Source organism: Octopus sinensis, linkage group LG7 (assembly GCF_006345805.1).
Source record: "Octopus sinensis linkage group LG7, ASM634580v1, whole genome shotgun sequence".
NCBI classification, from domain to species: Eukaryota; Metazoa; Mollusca; class Cephalopoda; order Octopoda; family Octopodidae; genus Octopus; species Octopus sinensis.
In genome coordinates, this window is record NC_043003.1 from 107,633,037 (window position 1) to 107,654,831 (window position 21,795).

General features: G+C 37.2%; 1 protein-coding gene across 1 annotated transcript in view; it reads right to left on the minus strand.

The window, feature by feature from the left end:
* Positions 1-2,709: 2,709 nt before the first annotated feature.
* LOC115214146 overlaps positions 2,710-21,795 on the minus strand; it is a 396,588-nt gene continuing 377,502 nt past the window's right edge. Inside the window, exons 7-9 of the mRNA XM_036505091.1 lie at positions 19,512-19,677; positions 5,750-5,853; positions 2,710-3,872 (exon numbers count right to left, since the gene is read on the minus strand). Coding sequence (XP_036360984.1) covers positions 3,754-3,872; positions 5,750-5,853; positions 19,512-19,677 — 389 coding nt within the window. The 3' untranslated portion in view covers positions 2,710-3,753. The remainder of the gene's footprint in view (positions 3,873-5,749; positions 5,854-19,511; positions 19,678-21,795) is intronic.

A 21,795-nucleotide genomic window follows, 5' to 3' on the forward strand; every position in this document is an offset into this window, starting at 1 on the left:
TAGCCAGACTCATGGGCCCGGTTTCCCGGTTTCTGTGGCGTATGTGTTCCCCCCAGCTGGACGGGACGCCAGTCTATCGCAGCGTTACTCAAGAAACAGGAAGAGAGCGTGAGAGAAAGTTGTGGCGAAAGAGTACAATAGGGGTCACCACTGTACCCGGCCAGAGACTCGTGGAGCTTTTAGGTGTTTTCGCTCAATAAACACACACAACGCCCGGTCTGGGAACTACAGATGAAGAAAACTAACCAGTTCTCCAAGCTTATGGTTAGTTTATCTATAAAACGATAACAAATGTGCAATACATAACCTTGTGTAACAATAGAAATAATAACAAACTTACAGGAGTGATGTACAATATACGTTGATAGACGAATAAAATAATAATGGTTTCCAATTTTAGCACAAAACCAGTAAATTCAGGGGAGGGGGTAAATCGATTACATTGACCCCAATGTTTAACTAGTACTTATTTTATCGACTCCGAATGGATGAAAAGCAAAGTCGACCTTGGCGAAATTTGAACTCAGGACGAAACGCTGCCAAGCATTTTACCTGGCGTTTTAACTATTCTGCTAGCTCACCACCCTCACCATCTTCTTGATAATAATAGTAATAATAATAATAAGCGGATAAAACGATTTCATTTTGTACAAGAGAAAAAAATGGGATGTAGTTGTTCAACAGGTAATGCAGTGTGTGTTGCTTCAAGCGATTTACTGGGCGTTTATCAATTACTGTGCAGAGTTGGTACCAGTCAGTGTTACAGTTCGGTCTTGTATCTGGTTATAGTAAACCAGGGTAGTGATAAATGCTGTTACATAAGGCGCTAGTTCTGGGCAACTCGGGACCTCGAGGCAATTTCATTTCGATGTTGAATTCACAATACTAATTATTTCTCGAACATTAAACTAAATTACATCATACTTTGATTGCCATTGAAGTTAACGTTCTACACTCCAATAAATCCTGCTTGTCTAAGAGAAATAATTATAGGAGATTTGGGACCATCGTATATATTGTATGGACTATTAGGTTAGTTTCCTGATTCTAAGTTTTAAAATCAAATCATAGATATTTTGTAGCAACCATATATATGTAATGTCTATAACCATTTTAAAGAAGCCCCATAGGATGACTTTAATTCAGCAGGTAAGCCAACAAAATATTAATTCATTTTACAATGCTCCTGCTGCTTAAAACTATAAGCCAAGCTTTTTGTGTAGTGAGTTATTTATAACGAAGAACAACAGGCCTACGTGAGTTAGGTGATTTGTCTATGTCAACTGCTTAATAATTGTGAGAATTTATGAATTTTCACCATTTTAACGAATCTTCTTCAAGACTATTCTTATAATACTAACTGCGGTAAAATTGCTGACTAAAAGGTAATACGAAAAAGTAAAAACTTTTCAATATATATCTTTGTCAAACGCAATAGTGGCAGAATTGGTAGCGTGTCGGACAAAAAAAAATCTTCCAGTGTTTAGTTACGTCCTTTTACTTTCTTACTACAAAAACAACTAATAAAAAAAAAAATTCTCTCTCATAATTCCAAGCGTCGATAAAGTGGGCATTAGACATGTACCGAAGTCAACTTAATCGATTCTGCTTTTATCCCAAATTCTGAACTTGCCTTAATGTGGCAAATGAAAATTTCGTTTTCAGTTTAAATACCTGCCAGCTTAATAAACTAACTACCACACTAACGTTTGCTACACTCATTCTAAAGAATTCTCCTTCGTGCTAAGTTTATCGAAGAAAACCAGCAAGTAATCAGACATTATTTTCCCATACAAAAGAATTAGTTCTGTTATACAATTTGGTCATAGTTCTGTAAGCCACAAATAGGAAGAGAATTTGGTAATAGTTCTGTTATGTAATTTGATAATAGTTTTGTTAAAGAATTTGATCATAGTTCTTAGGCATTAATACTAAGAGACTTTGGCAGTAGTTCTGTGAAAGAATTTAGTCATAGTTCTGTGCCACCAATTTTAAGAGGTTAATGTTGAATATGACAGGAAGCGAGAAGAAACCTTCTGGAAGAGACTCGGAGAAAATAATGAAAGGCGCAAAAGAAAAAAAATGGAGTTCTGTGTGTCACCAATACTTACTATTACTTCGTGCATCGCTACACAATCGAGTGATTTACTCTTTACCATTCTCTTATTTACTTAACAGACACCTAAGTGAGATTCATAAAATAATTTAATGTTTTAGTGCCTTGCTCAGAGCACAACAATCGATGGTATACTGCTTTATCCACTTAAGGATTGAACTTTACATATTCTAAGAAATAAAAGAGATGTTGTGGCTGAAGGATTCAGGTACCAAAATGGCCGTTAAATTTTAGCTTTATAAAAAATGTCTGATTGCTATGTTACATCAGGTCAAGCAGTACTACTCGAAGACATTGTTTTTTTTGTAGAGTATCGATGAGAAATACATACACATATCACATGGGACACACTCACACTACATACATACATACATATATACATACATACATACATACATACATACACATAATTATACATATACATACATATGCATATATATTTACAAATATATATATGTGTGAGTATAAACACATACACATATATGTGTTATATAATTGTTAGTTTATACACTTTTCGAATCAACCATTCTTAACTGACTTAGTAGCAAATGATCGAGAAAAAAATTGAGAAAATTAAAGAGACACAAACACCGTTAAATATGAATAAAACAGAGTTGAGAATATTTTATAGACTTAATATCAATACAGAATAAAGACAAGTTTAATCTTATGTAAAGAAAGATTCAATCAGAAAGAAAGTTCTGTGAAATAAAATGGCCGGTGTGACATTAAAATATACGTGCCATTCAAGGTTAGTTTTTAGCAGTGATGGATATGAGGTTTAACCGGGTGAACAACGTTTATCTACTTCTCATTTTCTAGATTTTTGTTTTCTTGTTTATCGTCTGTATCAGTAAAAATGTTTATTAAGCATCTTTTGTGAGAAATTTAAACCAATTACATGCATTGGGGCTCTTCTGCGATCACTGATGAATCTCCTTGTGATCGTCTACGAGAACATATATTTTGGATACAGATTTTGTGTATATTTTGCCAAATTTTTGTTGGTTCAAAGGAGCGGTTGTTCGAGGGTTCAGTAGCGTTCAGCAGAGGAGATATGTCTGCCTTTTAGTTTGGACTCACTCTAGTCTATTGCAATTTTCTGCAGAAGACTCGACAGGTGTTCTACAGCTAGGTAAACTGAGGAAAGTAGAATTTAGTGTCTTGGCCATGGACACAACAAAACGCATCAAATGGGAGTTGATCTCACAACCCATGAGTCAGTAGTCCGAAGGTATATGTATAAATCTTTAAATCCATTCCTATCACTGGGATAAGAGGGAACAAAAAAAGAGAGGAGAGAGAGAGAGAGAGAGGAGGAGAAATAGATAGACAGATATTTATAGAGAGAAAGAGGGAAATCCGCGGTAGATGTGAGACATAGTAAAGTGAAATAAAATTAGACGTGGTTTGATACAAGCCGTAACAACTCAGTATAGGTTTACTGTGGTAAAACATTTCTGCTTTGGCAGATAATTTACTCCAAGAGCAAATTATATAAAAAATTAAAAAAAATTAAAAAGGGAGTTTCATTCCCTGCTGCAGAAGATTTGAGTTAAAAAAAAGCAACAGATGAACTATTACAAACACTACTATTACTGTTACTACTATTGATACTACCACAATGAGGATTATCACTAGAGTGGATAGAGATATTCTGCAATGCCGGGACTTTCAATCCAGTCACAGTGTATATGAAGCTGCAGCGGTTCATTTACGTTTATCAATCTGAGCTGGTTGTGGAGAACGTTACCACCTGGGAAAATGGAAAAAGAAAATAGAGAAATCACTGAAGTGAATGCATAAACAATATCTATTGATATCGAAATATTAACTTTTCGATAAAAAGGAAAAAATGTCGGGAAGCAGGTACTATTATGTTCGAGCCTTTCTCAAAAGTATCAACTACTTAAATAAAGAGGAATAATTATACCCAGGAATCGAAACGAAGCTGAAGGATCAGCTTGCCGAAAAGGAGCTTACCGCCTAAGTCTTTCGTGTTAGCTATAATGGTGCAAATTGTGATTGAAATATAGACAATTTCCAGTTTTCTATAAAACGTCTTTACTTTCGAATCACACTAAGCAGCTGACATCTTTCCATCGATAAAGGAGTATAAATAAAAAAATAAGTTAAATTATTGGTCTCCTTTACAATTCGCCAAAGGCTTTGGAATTGCCGATTCACTACTGGGTAACCACTGAGGGGGGCGAGTCGAATTTACCTTTTGCCCTTCAGAGGTCGATAATTAAGTACCTGTAGAAATTTGTGTTTGTGGGCGTCAGTTCAAGTTAGAAATCACTATCTGTAAGTGTTACAATCGATAGACCAAACTGCGTGATCAAAGAGGATTATAATTTCAAAGTGATGAATATTTCCTATTTGACCTTAGTTGATATTGATCTTCCAACTTCATTCAACATTCTGCTATATCCCCTCTATATGACAAAAGTATAGTTTATCTCATACAAATGTATATTAAAGATGGCCTGTAAGCTGAATATGAACGATTGTTAGTATACTAAAGATGGTCAGTGTATTAAATATATTAAAGATCGTCAGTAAATTTGCTGGTAATTTTTTATCAGTTAATATTTGTAATAGAAAGTATCAAGCGCTGTAGGAAATGGTAAGCTGTCATCAAAGAGAATTTCCTCATACAGAATTAATTCAGTACGAATGGTTTAAACGTTAAATTTCCTATTTCCCTTCTATAATATGTTAGATTGCTGAGTCAAAAAAGAAACCAGTCTTTATAAATGGTGAATCCCGTAGCTCAAGAGACTTGAGCCGACGACTAATTTTGAATTCACCGTCAATTTCAGGTACTTATCTATATCACTATTGTCGTTAGCATAGAATAATGAAGTAAAGGGTAAAGTACCCATTGAGGTTGTTCAAAATTCTGGAGCTTTTGAGCTTTCTCAAACGATTCAGTATTTGCCAGTGGAGGATGAAATTGTTTACATTTACTGACGTCGAAAGCTGTACAACATTCCAGGATTTAGCTCTAATTTTAATCATTTTGAAGCAACTTATAAATTTAATAATTTCCTCGTACGTTCTTCTCTTAAATAACGAAACGTGTATTTTGACGAAGATTTTGTGTCAACGTTCTCTCAAAATCTCATCTGATTTCCAAAGTAAAAAATTTAAAAATAAGTTTCTAGTGAATCGAATAAGCCACTGGGTTTCTATTTACACCTGGAGTCATTTCATTTTACTTATGTACTTAAGGTCCATTCGGGACACTATGAATACCACAATTCCAGTTGTTTCTTTAAAATTTAGTCTTATCTTATGTAAGAATATTGCATTGTGTGAATAAAAATGTCTTCCTAGATAACATCACTAGGTTGCATTCCTAGTTCATTTCTGTGATTCTCCTTTCGCGTAGGTGTTGGTTGCTATTAACAACAAGCAATGTTTCTTTTCGACGGTCAAAATACTTACAAAGAAGCTGTGTAGTTCATTGGTTTAGACGATGGTGAATGCAATGTATAACTAAGTCGTTTGCTTACAAACTCTTCGCTTAAATATTTCCGCGAGCAAAACCTATTCACCGAGGAATAAAGATTACGAAAGGAACAACAACAATAACACCAAAAGCATAAAGTAAATAAACTCTCTTACTGTTGAGACGTGACAATTTATATGCGTAGTGCGGATCGTATTCCAACCGTTCCACTTTCAAACAGATTAACGCATCGTGTCTTCCAGGATCGAAATTCTTCGCTCTGAAAGATGAAAAATAATAAAAGGAAAAGTTGCATGAAATAAAATGACTGAAATAAAATAATCAAATATTGTAAATCTTAATTAAAAGTAGATATATTCCTGAAAAGAGAAATGTTCGAGTGGAATGGTATATTGGGCAAGTAACAGAAAGGACGGCAGTTCGTAATCTAAAATCGGTAGAGTAATCCTCCTCCTCCTCCTCCTCCTCCTCCTCCTCCTCCTCCTCCTCCTCCTCATCATCATCATCATCATCATCATCATCATCATCTCATCATCATCATCATCATCATCATTATAATAATTATTATTATTATTATTATTATTATTCAGTAGTTTTATTTTTATAGCGTGCTTTCACTTCACTACCGAGCGCAGCTCTGTGTGCCTTGGGTATGTGCTGTGATTTGTTGTGATGCTCTGATGGTTATTGTATGGAAAGTGTTCTGCGTAGGATGTGTGCAGTGCCTAGTAGTGCAATTTTCTGTATGTTATATGTGTTTGTAAGTCCTGGTGTTTTTGTTATGTATTTGTCTGAATATTTTTTTATCATGCCTAATGCACCTACTATGATAGGAATTGTTTCTGTTTTCAGATTCCACATTCTAGTTACCTCTATTTCCAGGTCTTTGTATTTTGAGAGTTCTCTATTTCTTTTAGAGACACGTTGTCATCAGCCGGTATTGATACATCAATTAGAAAGCATTTTTTTTCTTCATGGTCTCTGACAACTATATCTGGTCTGTTGGCCTTAATTTCTCTATCTGTGTGTATCGGCATATCCCAGAGTATGGTTGCTTTCTCGTTTTCTGTGACCTTTTCTGGTGTGTGCCTATACCATCTTTTTTCTGTTGTTATTCCATAATGTTGGCATAGCTTCCAATGTATGTAGGTTCCAACTCTGTCATGTCTGTGAATGTATTCCTTCTTAGCCAGGACTGGGCAGCTAGAGATAATATGATTTATCGTTTCTTGTCCATTTCCACATATTCTGCAGTTACTTGTAATATTTCTTTTCATTACATGTTTTTGGTAATTTCTGGTGGGGAGGCTTTGGTCTTGTGCTGCAATTAAAAATCCCTCTGTTTCTGCTTTGAGTCCTGAGCTTCCCAACCATTGCTGGGATTTTTCTTTGTCTATTTCTTTTGCGTTTAGTTTAGTCCAGTATTTACCATGAAGGGGCTTTTCTTGCCATCGTTTTATCATGGTTCGTTGCTGTTCTATTTTTAGTTTGGATTTCATTTGTTTTATAGCTTTTGTTGTTTCTTCATCTTCTTCTTCTTCTTCATGATTATTAGGTGGTATGATTTCTTGTTTGTATTTGTCAGCTTCCTTAAATACTGAGAACAGTTTTTTGTTTTGCTCGTGTTTTGCTGCTATCTGGATCAGTTTTCCTTCCTTCTGAAGTAGATATTTTTGCAGTCCTATGGTGGTTATTTTATAGTAGTTTTCCAGCTGTATAAGGCCTCTACCACCTTCTATACGTTGTATATATAGTCTTTCTATGTCAGATTTTGGGTGATGCATCCTAGATCCTGTCATTATTTTTCTTGTTTTCCTATCTATTTTGGTCAGTTCATTTCGTGTCCAGTTAAGGATATTGTAGCTGTAACTTATAACTGGGACAGCTAAAGTGTTGATACCTATTATCTTGTTTTTAGCATTGAGCTCTGTGTTTAGTATTGATCTAACTCGTCAATAATATTCTTTTTTTATTTTCTCTTTCATTTGTGTGTGTTGTGTCTTATCTAGTTCATGGATTCCTAAGTATTTGTAAGTTTGGCTTTGGTCTAATTCTTTTATTTCATTGGTTTTATCTAGTGTGATGTTGTTACTCTTAACTAGTTTTCCTCTTTTCATGGTTACTTTGGCGCATTTTTCTAATCCAAATTTCATATCTATTTCTTTGGTAAATCCATGAACTGTCTTTAATAGTGTTTCCAGCTGTTTGTCATTTGCAGCGTATAGTTTTAGGTCATCCATATATAAAAGGTGGCTGCTCGTTTTGCCGTAACATTTATATCCGCATCCAGTTCTATTTAGCATATCAGATAGAGGTGACAGTGCCAAGCAGAAAAGGAGTGGAGAGAGCGTGTCTCCCTGGAATATTCCTCTTCTAATGGGGATGTCTTTGGTTTTCATGAGTCCCTCTTTTGTTTGGAGGTGTAGGACTGTTTGCCATTTATTCATAGAGTGCTCTATGAATTTTATGATTGTTGGTGCTACTTTGTTAATGGCTAGTGTTTCGAGGATCCATGTGTGGGGGATGCTATCAAACGCCTTTTTGTAGTCAATCCAGGCCATACTGAGGCCTTTCTTCTTTCTGTGGCTGTCTTCAGTTACGGCTTTATTAATCATTAGTTGATCTTTACAGCCATATGAGCCTTTGCGGCATCCTTTCTGCTCTTCTGGGAACAGTTTGTTTTCGTCCAGGTGCTTGTTCAGCCTTTGTGATATCACTGCAGTAAATGCCTTGAACATAGTAGGGAGGCAGGTTATTGGTCTGTAGTTTTCTGGTTTTTCTGTTTCATTTGATTTGGGAATTAAGATGGTTTTCCCCTTCGTGAGCCATTCAGGCATTGTCTCTGGCTCTGCTAGTACGTTGTTAAAGTTTTGTGCATTCCTGTTAGATACTTCAACCAGAAGTTGGGGATCTTGTCATGCCCAGGTGCCTTCCAGTTGCTTAGTCTTTGCAGTGCCTGGGTGACCTCTTCAGTTGTTATGGGGGTCCAAAGTTGTTCAGATGCCGAGTTTGTTATTTTGATACTCCTTTTTTTTGGTGGTTCGTTCGCCGACCATATTTCTCTCCAGAATTCTTCCAATTCTTCTGCCGTTGGTGCTGCAGTGACTTCTATTTTATTTTTGCCCAGTTCTTGGTAGAACTTTTTGGGGTTGGAGTTGAACTTTTTGTTTTCTTCAAAGAAGCGTTGGCGTTTCTCGTACCGGCGGATCCTTTGTGCTTTGGCAAGGATATCTTGCTTCAGCTTTTCTTTTATTTCAGGCAAATCTTTTTCTGTGATGTTATATTTGCGGAGTATTTTTGTTCTCTTTTTGTTGCTCAGTAGCGTTGATTGTTTGCTGATTTCATTAAGAATCGACAGGTCTTTTCTAATTTTTTAAATTTTGCTTTGGATGTTATTTATCCACAGGGTTTGTTTGGGTGGTGGTACTCCTGTTTGGGCGGGTTTGGGTGAGTATCCAGCTTCTTTTGTGGCTGCAGTGGCTGCTGCGTATATTAGGTTATTTAGCTCAGTGATATCACTTTTTTTTTTATTCAGTGGCTATCAGTTCAGTGACGGCTAGGTTTATGTTCTTTATAATAGGTGTTGTTATTTCGTTTATTTTGATTCTTGGGAGGTATGGTCGGTGGTCCATTTTGAGCTCTGTGGTTTTCAGTTCTTTGATTATTTTATTTTTTATATTATCATAATCATTAGGCTCCCCTTCGTTGTTTACATCGTGTTTGTTGGGAATGTTGCGTTTGTCTTCGTGTTTTACAGTTTCAGTGTTTATATTATTGGGCATTGTTGTGTGGTTTCTATCTACATTTTCCTGGTGTATGTTTTCTTTTAGGTGTTCTATTTCTATTTCTGATATTTTTTGTGTTGAGAATGTATCTTCGTACGTTAGCTAATTTATTAGGGTTCATTGCTGTATCCAAGTCTAAATCTCTATTATTTTCCTTCCATATTTTATATGTATGTGTTGTTGTATTTTCATTTTTTGGGTAGAGTACTGCTGTGAAGTATGCGTGTAAGATAGAAATGTATTCCTCACGTGTCCATTTACGTCTTTTGGGTTTTATTTGCGGGACATGAGGTTCAACGTCCGGCCCATTATTTTGACGGTCGTCATTTTCGTAGGGTACCTGTCCGTTTATTTCTGTTGTCACATTATTTCGCACGTGTAGTTTTTCGTACATTTTTTGTTGTAAGTTTAATGTACGTACCGCTCGATTGTTATTATTATTATTATTATTATTATTATTATTATTATTATTATTATTATTATTATTATTATTATTATTAGGGCGGCGAGCTGGCAGAAACGTTAGCACGCCGGGCGAAATGCATAGCCGTATTTCGTCTGCCGTTACGTTCTGAGTTCAAATTCCGCCGAGGTCGACTTTGCCTTTCATCCTTTCGGGGTCGATAAATTAAGTACCAGTTACGCACTGGGGACGATATAATCGACTTAATCCGTTTGTCTGTCCTTGTTTGCCCTCTCTGTGTTTAGCCCCTTGTGGGTAGTAAAGAAATAAGATGAGCATAGTGGCCAGCAAAAACTATATGGTCTATATGCAATAACATTTTTTCAGAAATAAAAACATACAATCTCAACTGCCATGTTCAGAGTTCAAGCTCCACCTAAGCATTGTTGTAGGGAGGTGAAATTCATGCTTTGAGAAACAACTACAGTATATTTACAATATACTACTTTAGGGCCTCGCTTTTCTTTCTTGCAGTTTTGTTAGAAAGGGAAGAGCAGTGTAAATGACCTATTTTTGCTGTGCCTCAGTGATTGCTGAGAAGGAGAGAGCGAGAAGGAGGACGTTTTCTAGAAACTGAGGTGGAACCTGTCTTAAATGCTTGCAACAGAGTAAACTCTGCTAAAAGCACGCAAGAGTCACAGGTATAACGTGACTGGAAATGGAACTTATACCATTGTTTTTCTTCGTCAATTACTAACGCCAGTGCCTCTCTTTTCTCTACAGCAGCTAATCTCTATTTAAATTCCGTGACTTTCTGTACACTGATCCTGCATAAATCTTGATAAATATGTCTTGGCTCTGATGCAACACAAACTCTGTTTACATACAGTGACTCGCGATATTCCAGAAATATATTTTCATTCCAGTATATCATATTTCCTTTTGACAATTATACACTGCGTTTCAAATTATTAACGACGTAACAATTTATATTTTACTTAGAAACTACTCGTTGGAATTCAACGAAATGTTCACAGAGTGATGGCAACAGTTATGTGCGCGTGGTGTGTAAAAACGTGAGCTTTTGCATAAGTGTAAACAAACCGCAGTCATTTGCATGATTTCCACGAACTTTCACTGTTCCAAATCATTAACGAGTGGTCTGATAATTGTGTAATTATGGGTCGTAAATGTGACTTAACAGTTTCAGAGAAATCTGTTATTACTTCTGAACTTGCAAAAGGTAAATCAACATAAGAAATATGTAAAATAACTGAAAGATATCACCAAACTGTGAAGAAAATTGTTACAGCTCCTACGAAGATACTTAAGAGAACCGAAAGGGGTCAATCGAGGGCTGTTTCTCAACGTTCTCTGTCAAGAACTAAGCGTGAAGCTGTAAAGAACCCAAGTCTTACAAGCGGAGAACTTTTTAAGCGCATTGGCGTAACAACTGCGTCCAAAACTATCCGATGTGGTCGCCTGAAAAAGGCCTGTTATTCAGTAGCATCAGTTAAAAGGCCTCCTTTAAATAAAATACACATACAAAATCGTCTGACATTGGCAGAAAATAACATGAAGGTCGACTTTTCAAAAGTTTTGTTTGCACACGAAACTCGTGCTACCTTTGATGGACCTGATGGTCGGAGCAAGGGACGAGTTGTAAATAGACGCCAACAAAGGGGTAGAGGCGTCATGATCTGGGCAGGTATTATTGGTCCTTGGAAAGTACCTGGCGGTGTTAAAGTGACTGCGGATGCTTACATAGCCTTTCTGAGGGAGCAGCTTGAACATTGGTTAAAAAAGCAAAGGCTCACCTTCAAGACAACCATAATACGTATTTATGCAAGATAATGCGTCCTCGCATTCAGCGAAGAAAACTACAGAATATTTGCAACAATTAGGCTTCTGTGGACCTTCGAAGATGAAGCGACCTGCCTGTTCCCCTTAAAACTAATAGAAACTTGTGAAGTATTCTAAAGCGACGAGTTTACGAAAATGGACGCCAGTTTAGGAGCAAGGATGAACTGTATCTAAAAAATCAGCATGTTTCATGGACCAGCACCTTTTCCAACTTATTTCAATGGTAACGATCTGATTGATATAACAAAATTGGTCAAGAATATTAGAGCCCTGTGTAGAAAACTCGGCTTGAGAAAATTTCTACACAATTAGAAATTGTACACTTAAAAAACTGTACACTTAGAAATTAAACCCCATTTCCTCCGAAGGGTCTCTTGAGTTAGGTTATTCCACAGGGTGTGTAGCTCGGAGACCAGGGAGTCTTTCTAGGCCGAGCCGCATTGAAAAGTCACAGTTTCGGTACTACTGACCTGTGATTAGAATGTCGCAAGAAAGAATCGCAAGATAGATTCTTCGGCAACAGACCTGGCGGAAGACCAAGAACAAAGATGGTTGGATAATATTCATTTCTCCAGCTGGTCACGCTTGGGAATTCATCAGGAAAGTGAAATGACAGTAGCTTCTGACAGGAACCTATGAAGGAGGTGCTTGAGTACTCTACCTCCACCTCTTTTTCAGGAAGCAGAGAAGATGAATGAATAGAAATTAAAGTGCTTTAACCATGAAACAAAACTTTCTCTTTCTCTCTCTCACAATATAATAAATGCAAAACGCATGCACACACAATAACCATTTCAGACGAAGTCATTGGACATTTTAAAAAGAATATTAAGGGTTTTGAGAGTTATTCATCTTGACAATCAATGCAACGCAATGTTAGTAACAGGATACAGGCCAATAGATATCTCCCATTTAGTTCAATCAGCATCGTATCCTTTAGACTCAGTCATATTCGCTTTTGGTCAGAATAATTCCAATAATTAGGAAAAAAACCGGAAAAATATATATAGGAAAAGAAATGAAATAAAATCTCTTTTAAACACGCATACACACGCACACTCACGCATGCACAGGCGGACTTATAGAAACAGACAGACTCACACAAATAGGCACAACATATACACACAGTTACGCACACACAGACACCGACAAATACACGTACACACACATGCAAATACAGACACTTTTACGCACTCATACACATCTACGCGCACACACATACACATACATAGCTCACAGGTATAATCCAGCCACTGGCACAGAGTTCTCATTCAGTTTGGTTACAATGAATCAACACCTTTATACCATTATTACTTGGTTCCACTCTTTTACACTTTCATTGGCGAGGGATTAAGTTTGTAAATGTATCGATTTGAACAGAAATGAATGAGAAAAACTTTTAAACGCAATAAGGAGCCACTCCAAACCCCAAACGCATAAATAAAGCAGAAAGAAAAGAATAAAAAAGAAAGAAAAATCGAAGGAAACAAAAAGTACTGTAAAGAATTCATAGACACTATTTATAGAGAGTTTGTTGCAGTCGATTTTGAAATTCTTTCATAAACCAAATGTAAAGCTGTTTCTAAATCGAGACAAAGGAACTTTTTGCTATTTATGGGGAACAAAAAAAATCTTGTTGTTCTTAAGTAGATGTTTATTTTGGGAGGATGTTTTTAGTTTGGCATCGGTTTGGCTTTGTTTAGTATTGCAAAAGCTTTCCTGGAATGGTGTGTTTTGTTTTTGTTCCAAAAGCTATATAATGTTATATATTGTTAGGTTCTTCGTTTTAAAGACCAAAACACTCCAAATGTTGAGTGATATGAAGACTCCTCGGGTTGGACATTTTATGTTTTCTCCTATTTTATGTGGTAAGTTTAACTTAGTAGATTATCTCGGGTGGGGATAGATTTAACTTAGGAACGGACATAACTGTGGATGAATGGTACTGAGAAGTAGACATTTAGTACTCAGTCACAAAAATCCTATCAAGGTTTCGAACCAAGTTTCAATGCGCAGTACCTTGGGTGTCTTCGACTATTGCTGCGCGCCGACCAATGCTTTAGGAATGATAGATAGAAACCGTGAAGAACCCCATGTATGTATGTATGTATGTATGTATGTATGTATGTATGTAGTATGTATGTATGTATGTATGTATGTATGTATGTCGTACGTACGTATGTATATAATAGCATCAGCGCCAAGCAGTGGTTAGGAAAAGCGAACTTTAGATTACAGTCTAAATATGTTTGTAACATATTTTAACTTCTAAAAGCAAATTCACTGCAGTCATAGTGGAGTAAAAATTCTTTGTGTGGTAAAAGGCGTAAAAACACCATATCTGACCAATGCTTCCCTCTAGTGGATTACCAAACGCCTGTTTCTTGTTCCTTTGTCTTCCTCAGTGGGAAATACCGAAGAGTAACAATCCTGGGTAGATTCAAAGCCGTAGCTTTAACTAAAAACCAGTCAACATCAGTGACTGAGTTGCGATAGTGGACTGCTTAGTCGGAATAAAATTAGCTGCATCAGCGTCAGTGATTAGGAATAAACGTACTTTAGGAGAGTTGAATAAATATTTGTAATAAAAATGCAATGATTAATTATATATGCGTCAGTGCCATAGCAGATAAGAACATTACCGCTTTTAGTTTAGAAATAAAGGCCCCAAGTTCGAATCTAGTCAAACACCAAAAACCTGTCTGTACCGGAAAATAATATAATGAACGGAGATCAAAACAACGTGGATGTAAATAACGTCGAATGTTTCACCTTTAGACATGAGATTACTGGAGCAAACATTATAATCCTGTAGCTTATCTTGGACTACGTTATTAACTGTATCCTCCCTTCTTAAACCAGTAGGCTGGGGGTTGGTGGTGTTGGTGGGTTTAGGGTTGTTAGCTCTAACTGCATTGAGCGATCACATGAATGCTCCCTAATTTCACCGGTAAATCTTTTTGAGCTATCGAGAGAGGGTCTAGGCATCCCTTGGGTTGGTAGAAATAGTAAGTAAATCTCCCTTAACACATTCCTTACTATCATAAATAATAAAGACGAAAAGACAAAAACCTCATTATTTAATGTAACCTTAGACAACCTTAAAAAAATACACTATGGACGCGGCTGGAATGCTTTTGATTATAGGTCTACTTGATTTGGGTTGACTCGGGGCTAAACGATAACCGACATGAGTTTGTACGACACAAGTAGCACTGCGTTTTGTTTACGACCCTGTCTTCCTAGTAGCAAGCATAAAATAAAAAATATTTGATGCTATCCAATTTCTTAGGAACAGCTTTTGTTTCAAGTAACTTGGTTCTCTATCGGAGCTGAATTTCTAACTGCTTGTACTATATAGAACAACACAAACACAGTACCTTCTAGCATAGATACAGATTGAATCATAAAGTGGCTTTGGCGAGAAGAGCTACGGTTGATAGAGGTGAATAAAATCCGGTTATAATTAACCCTTTGCATTAAACAACTTCACACACAATGTTTATTTTGAGTATGCTGTCGAAAACGATGTGAGATGATGACAAATGCAAAGGAATGGTATTACTTCATAAGAAGAATATCTAATTAATGTTCTCAACTGTTGTTCTTATTTAGTATTCAATCGTCAGTCTCTGTACAATACAAATACAAAAACAAAAAATCGCCTTCAGCTTAGCTGATTTCCCAATATCATGAAAGAGTGGTTAAGATAAGAATTAATTTGGTCAGCAGCCAGCAACTCTAAGACTACAGCGCCTGAGTAACAACTTTAGGAAATTTATTATTCAATGAAATTGCCATACCGTAAAGAGAAGAAAAAGGAAACTTTCCGAAACTGACCTTTCGTCTTGAAGTAAAATTTTCTACCGAGAGCGCAGGCGTGGCTATGCGATAAGGTCTGCTTCCCAACCATAAAGTGTCGAGTTCAGACCCACTGCAAGTGTCTTCTACTATAGCCCCAGGCCAACCAAAGCCTTTTGAATAGATTTGGTAGACAGAAACTAAAAGACCAATGTGTGTGAGTATGTGTGTGTGTGTGTGTGTGTGTGTGTGCTTGTCCTCCACCACCGCTTGACAACCCGTGTTGACTTGTTTACGTCCCCGTAACTTAACGGCTCTGCGAAAACAGAGACCGATATAATAAGTACCAGGCTTTTAAAAACAGGCACTGGGGTCGATTTGTTCTATTAAATCCTCTAAGGCAGTACCACAGCATGGTCGTAGTCTAAGACTACAGCGCCTGAGTAACAACATTTAGAAACAAGCAAACGATAAAAGGTAAAACATAAGAACATTAGGTCGCATTCTTCTCCCCCCCCCACTTGGTTTACGATCTTTACTGTGTAACTTTTGCCGACGCAGTCACATCATTAGCCCCTATGGACTCCGTTTGTTCATATAGCTGTTATTGTCTTATTACAAAGTGATGATTCCCGGTCGCACGTTGTATCGTTAAGCAAGTCCCTTCATTTCACGTTGCTCCAGTTCACTCAGTTGGCAAAAATGAGTAGTACCTCTCTTTCAAAGGACCAGCCTTGTCACATTTTGTGTCATGCTGAATCTACATGAGAACTATGTTAAGAGTACGCGCGTCTGTGGAGTGCTCTGTTACGTGCACGTCAATTTCACGAGCAGGCTGTTCCGTTGATCGGATCAACTGGAACCTTCGTCGTAACCGATGGAATGCTACAACAAGGCAGCGAGCTGGTAGAATCAGTAGAGCGTAGAAATAACGTTTTGTACTATTTTTTCCGGTTCTTTATGTTCTAAGTTCAATCCAAACCGAGATCAACTTTGCTTTTCATCCTTTTGGGATCGAAAAAAGTCAAGTACCAGTCAGGTACTGGAGTCGATGGAATCGACCGCCTCACTAACTCCGTTATGCGTTCGAGTATTACGCTTTTAGCAAGCTTTATTGAAGACATAACTGAATTTCTAGTAACTTAGTCTAAATGTTACGCATTCAGTAGTTTAATGATAGAAACTAAAAGACAAAGTGGAACTATTTAGCATAATGGGAAAATGGCGGGATAAAGATCTATAAATTCATGCATTAAAATAGAAATTAAGAGCGTTTATAAAACATGGAAATATATAGTAAAGAATCGCATTTGGAAGAACTGTTTCCTCGTTAACTTGCGAGTCTAAATATCGACCGTTCGTATTCTGTTGCCGTTACTGCGTTGTTGAAGTTGCAGCAACAACTCCGCTTGTTCAATCCACTTCGCTGTAAATAGGTAATCCTGTGAGTGGGGTAAGAAAACTGTATTACAAACGAATGTTTTGATAACTTGCACTCACCCATCTACGTCCTCAGCTTACGTTTATCCTCGATTTCTTGCGTGAAATAGAGAGCTAAACCTCCTCTACGATGAGGCACTAATCTCTTTCATGTAACATTTCTGCGGAAGGATCTGAATTTGGCATTACAAACCAACAAAAATCAGCTATCATTCTTATAGTTGTAACCACCAGCTTCAGCGCTATGTTAGAGCATCCATGTGGTTGCTTAGTCTACTGAAGTTAACAACCCGAACTCATCAAACCCCAGCCTACTGGCTTAAGAACGAAGAATTCATTTAATGACGTAGTCCTAGATAAATTATATGATTATAATAGTTGCACTTTTAATTTCTTCTCTGGAGATGAAACATTCTAAGCTAGTTTTGATTTCAGTCATATTTTACGATACAGATAGGTACACTGTGTCTGAGGGGTTTCGAATTTGTAGCCTTTAGTTCTAAACTTGCAGTAGTATTATTTTTATCCACTATGGTACTGATGTGCGTGTATTTAATGATTGCATCCATATTTTCCGGTTGTTTAAATTGACTTTTCACTGAAGGCGGCTAAATAGAGCTGTCGATGATGGCAGTATATTATAGCTGTTTTTTGTGAAAAATGTATTTAAATCTAAAAACGTAACATTAAATATACATGCATTAGTGGCATAGTAAAGAAAGAGTGTTGTAGCTCTTAGTTTATAAATAAAAAGTTTCTAGTATGTAAATATCTAGAAATTGGACATTTGATGACGACTGCAGATAAAACCAATCGAAAAGTAGTGCGAATATTAAAAAAAAAAATGCTTCATTTCTTAAGTTTATAATCGTATGAGCAATAACTCCTCTTGGAGATTTAATCTAGATAAACTATGTCTGAAAAGGAAGGTCAAAAAAGCAACACCCTTTTTAGAACTAGATTGATTCGGTGGTGGAAAGTAAAATGTTTTGGCTATAGACATGATGTCGTGCCAGTGATGAAATATGGACTTTTAACTTGCTGTGCCTATTAAATCGAACATACATTCCCTTTATTTTGTAGTCCTCCCGTAATACCTTGCACTATGATTTTCGGATAAATCAACAAATCTCTACGTTTTAATTCGATCCGTTTGAAATAGCACCAAAATTTCCATAAATCACATCCTAGCTTCTTAAAAAATGGAAGGACACTTCGGAGTCTTTCCCTGAGAAACAGATGCTGTAGCGACAGTTAGAAAACCGATCATTGGTCTGTTCAATAGTGGCAGTTAGAAAACCAGTCATTGGTCTGTTCAATTAGGTGGGATGTAACACTAGTAACAACATTAAGGATATATCTGGAATAAAGCAGTCGTTAAGAACCATGACTTTGTTGTATGGGGCCTCACCGATTTCGTTATTATACAACCAACGGAAACGGATGTTCTTAAAGTACAAAGAAGGCAAGATAATGAGGACTGACAATATATAGTTGAAAGATTGTTCCATTCGTGTTCCGATGGCGATCGCACACAAAAGCTTAAAGATAAATGAAATAACAATTGGCGTCGAACGGAATATAATAGAATATCTTTGTCCAAAATGCAAAGCATCGAAGGACAAGGATATTGTGTTACAGCCTCCAGTCTCTCCAAAAATTGAGAATGAAATTGGGACAACAGAAACTGTATGGAAGCTTCCCAGATAGATTGTACCTGTAATTCAAATACCCAACTTTCTCAATACTTTGAGATTTGGAGACAGCTTGCTTGTGCAAATGGTATCAGTTGAAAGGTCTTCATATCGATCGCCAGTAAGTTTCAGAGGCCATCAGGAGAGAATATGCACCGTTTCGAGGCCTTCCATTTGACGGCTTTTTAGTGCATCGCCCCTTTCATTGATATGAAGCTCCGCCTATTGGATTGACTAACTTATATCCGGTCTTTAATCCTTCATATCAGAATTTTCAGTATCATTCAAATTGTGAAGTGACGCTGGTCTGACTTGCCATATATAGACAAACAGATACCTGCCTCATGCTTGAACATCACTTCTTCAAGTTTCATCATCTCTTTTTCAACCATTTCCAATAGTTAGCTCTCTTAACAGTTGACTTTTTTTTCTTTTACCAAGACGGTGTTTGCTTGATGATGATTGACAACCATTCAAATATCCAGATTTGTCACACACTGTATTCTCCTTACGCTGATTCTTCTTGAGATTTATGATAAGGCTAAACGTGTGTATTTGAAAGCTCCGTCACTTCACAGATTAGTTAAAAAAGTAGGTCCTTTAGTTGATCGATCTACTAAATACTCATCTTCGAAATCAATGGAGGATCGATGAATAAATTTTTTCTATATATTCATACCGGTCTATTCATATTCATATCAGTGTTGAGTTGTTTACGTCACTGTAACTTAGCGGTTCGGTATAAAAGACCAATAGAATAAGTACCAGGTTTTAAAAAAAAATCAAGCACTGGGGTCGCTTCGTTTGACTAAAGACCTTCAAAGCGGTGCCTCACCATGGCCACAGTCCAATGAGTGAAACAAGCAAACGATAAAAGTTAACAGATATTACAATAGTTTTTATTGAAAGAGGAACAGAAAGTTTTTCTCACCTAAAAAGAAACATATTTCCATCGCGACTCTCACAGTTCAATCGCACCACCGTGTTATTTAGCAATACCAGACCAATGTACTTCACATCAACCAAAAGTCGGCGGGCGATTTTCAAAGTATAGCGCCATTCACCACGAAGGTCTGTCGGGATTCGACATCCAGGGGCTGAAAATATACAGAACGAAAATAAGCTTCATTAGTATTCGCTTATGAATTATGCAATATGAATAATGTTATGATCTCTCCAGATATTGAGAATGAAATTGGGACAACAGAAACTGTATGGAAGCTCGCCGCGGGTGTTAACATACGGCTGAATATCAGCTAAACTATTGAGTTCCAGTTTACTTGTAATTATTGGGGCACGGTGATATGTAACACACTGCCTAAATACCAATCTTGAGAAATTACGATTCTCAAAACCAGAAAGGAGAAAGCTGATTCGAAGGCTATAGATCACTGGAACTGTAAAAATATGTAAAACTTTCCAAAAGTTTATCATTTAACTATATATGAGCATGGTAGACTTGCGAAGCTCCCTCTTGCAAAATTCACTTGTCTGTGACGAAAAATACTCCCTCAGTACTGTTCTGAGCTCATCTACGGAATTCATATTTTTTCCGTCCAAATGATTTTGAAGACTGCGGAATAAATAATAATTAGATGGAGAAATGTCCGGCGAATATGTTGGATGGGACATCGTTTCCCATTCAAACTTCTCCAGCTTTTGGAATGTCTCCCTCGCTGTATGTGGCCGAGCATTATCCTGATAGAAGAACACCTTTCGTCTTGAAAACAAAGATGGTCGTTTTGCTTCTAGCGCTGACTTGAATGACTGAATGATCAAATCCAAGATTCTCTGTTAGTTCCTCAACAGTTACGATGGGATTTTGTTCAACCAAGGTTTGCAGGACGTCCTCGTCGAGCTCTATAGATCTTGCAGGACGAGGATCGTCTTCTAGGCCGTACTTTCCAGCTCGGAATTTCTAGAGCCACCGTTGACACTGGCTTACACTTATTGTCCGATCCCATATACTGCATTATTGTTCCCCGCACTTTCCGTTGCATTGTTGCCTTTATTGAACTCAAAGAAAAATATATCGAATATGCTCCTTTGTCACTTCTATTATAGCTTTGAAAAAATAACTGTTAAAATCGAACTGCACTCTTCAAAACTTGCACTAAGTATAAGTATAAGGTAAAATTACTACCTGTTTTATAACAAGTTGATGCAAGTAGTTTATCCCGTCCCCCTCCAACTTTTAGTTCATGCAATTGAAAATACCGCATTATCTATGGGATGACCCAATATATGGTGGCTGCCCCCTCGTTATTGAGTATGGCCATTGCACGAAGCTTAATCAATGTTGTTATCGTGCAATGCCTGTGCAAGAAGATTTTTTTTAATGTGAGGAAAGGCTGTGCACTGAGTCAATACCACTCACTAAGCAACAGCAGCCATAATCCGATCAAGAAGATCAAGTCAACATCATCGGTAACCACTGAGCCGCAGGTTTTATGTCGGAGTTATCCCAGTTACCTGAGTTACCTTCTCCTATAGGATGCCCTAACAAAGGCTAGGAGTCCTTCACTCCCAATGGTTTAACCGCGCGATCGGGTATTCAGTCCGATTATTTCTATGTGCCTTTAGTCGAGCAAATCGACCCCAGGATTTATTCTTTGTAAGCCTAGTGCTTATTCTATCGGTCTCTTGTTGCCGAACCGCTAAGTTACAGGGACGCAAACATACCAGCATCGGTTGTCAAGGGATGTTGGGAGGACAAACACACTTACACACACACACACACATACATACATATTACGACGGGCTTCTTTCAGTTTCCTTCTACCAAATTCACTCATAAGGTTTTGGTCAGCCCGAGGCTATAAGTAGAAGACACTTGCCCAAGGAGCCAGTAGAAGACACTTGCCGAAGGTGCCGCGCGAGATTTGTTTCTTACACAGTCTCCTCCGATGTTTATTGTAATTAACTGCACTTACTTACTCGACCTATTTTCAACTATCGGCCATTCTGTTTTCATTTTTGGTTAATCATTCTGTTTGCTACTTATATGTCCGATCATTTACACAGGCAGATAAATAAATTCGTTCATTATAGGCGTACATTTTGTATACTTATGCATAGGATAACACGTATATAAGTTAATTCATGTATTTGTATACAGCTACATATATAGATCAAACTCATATATAAATACGTTTTTGTATTCGTAACAACAGATGTGGAGAGACTCAAACATACACCAAGAATAGCAAACATTG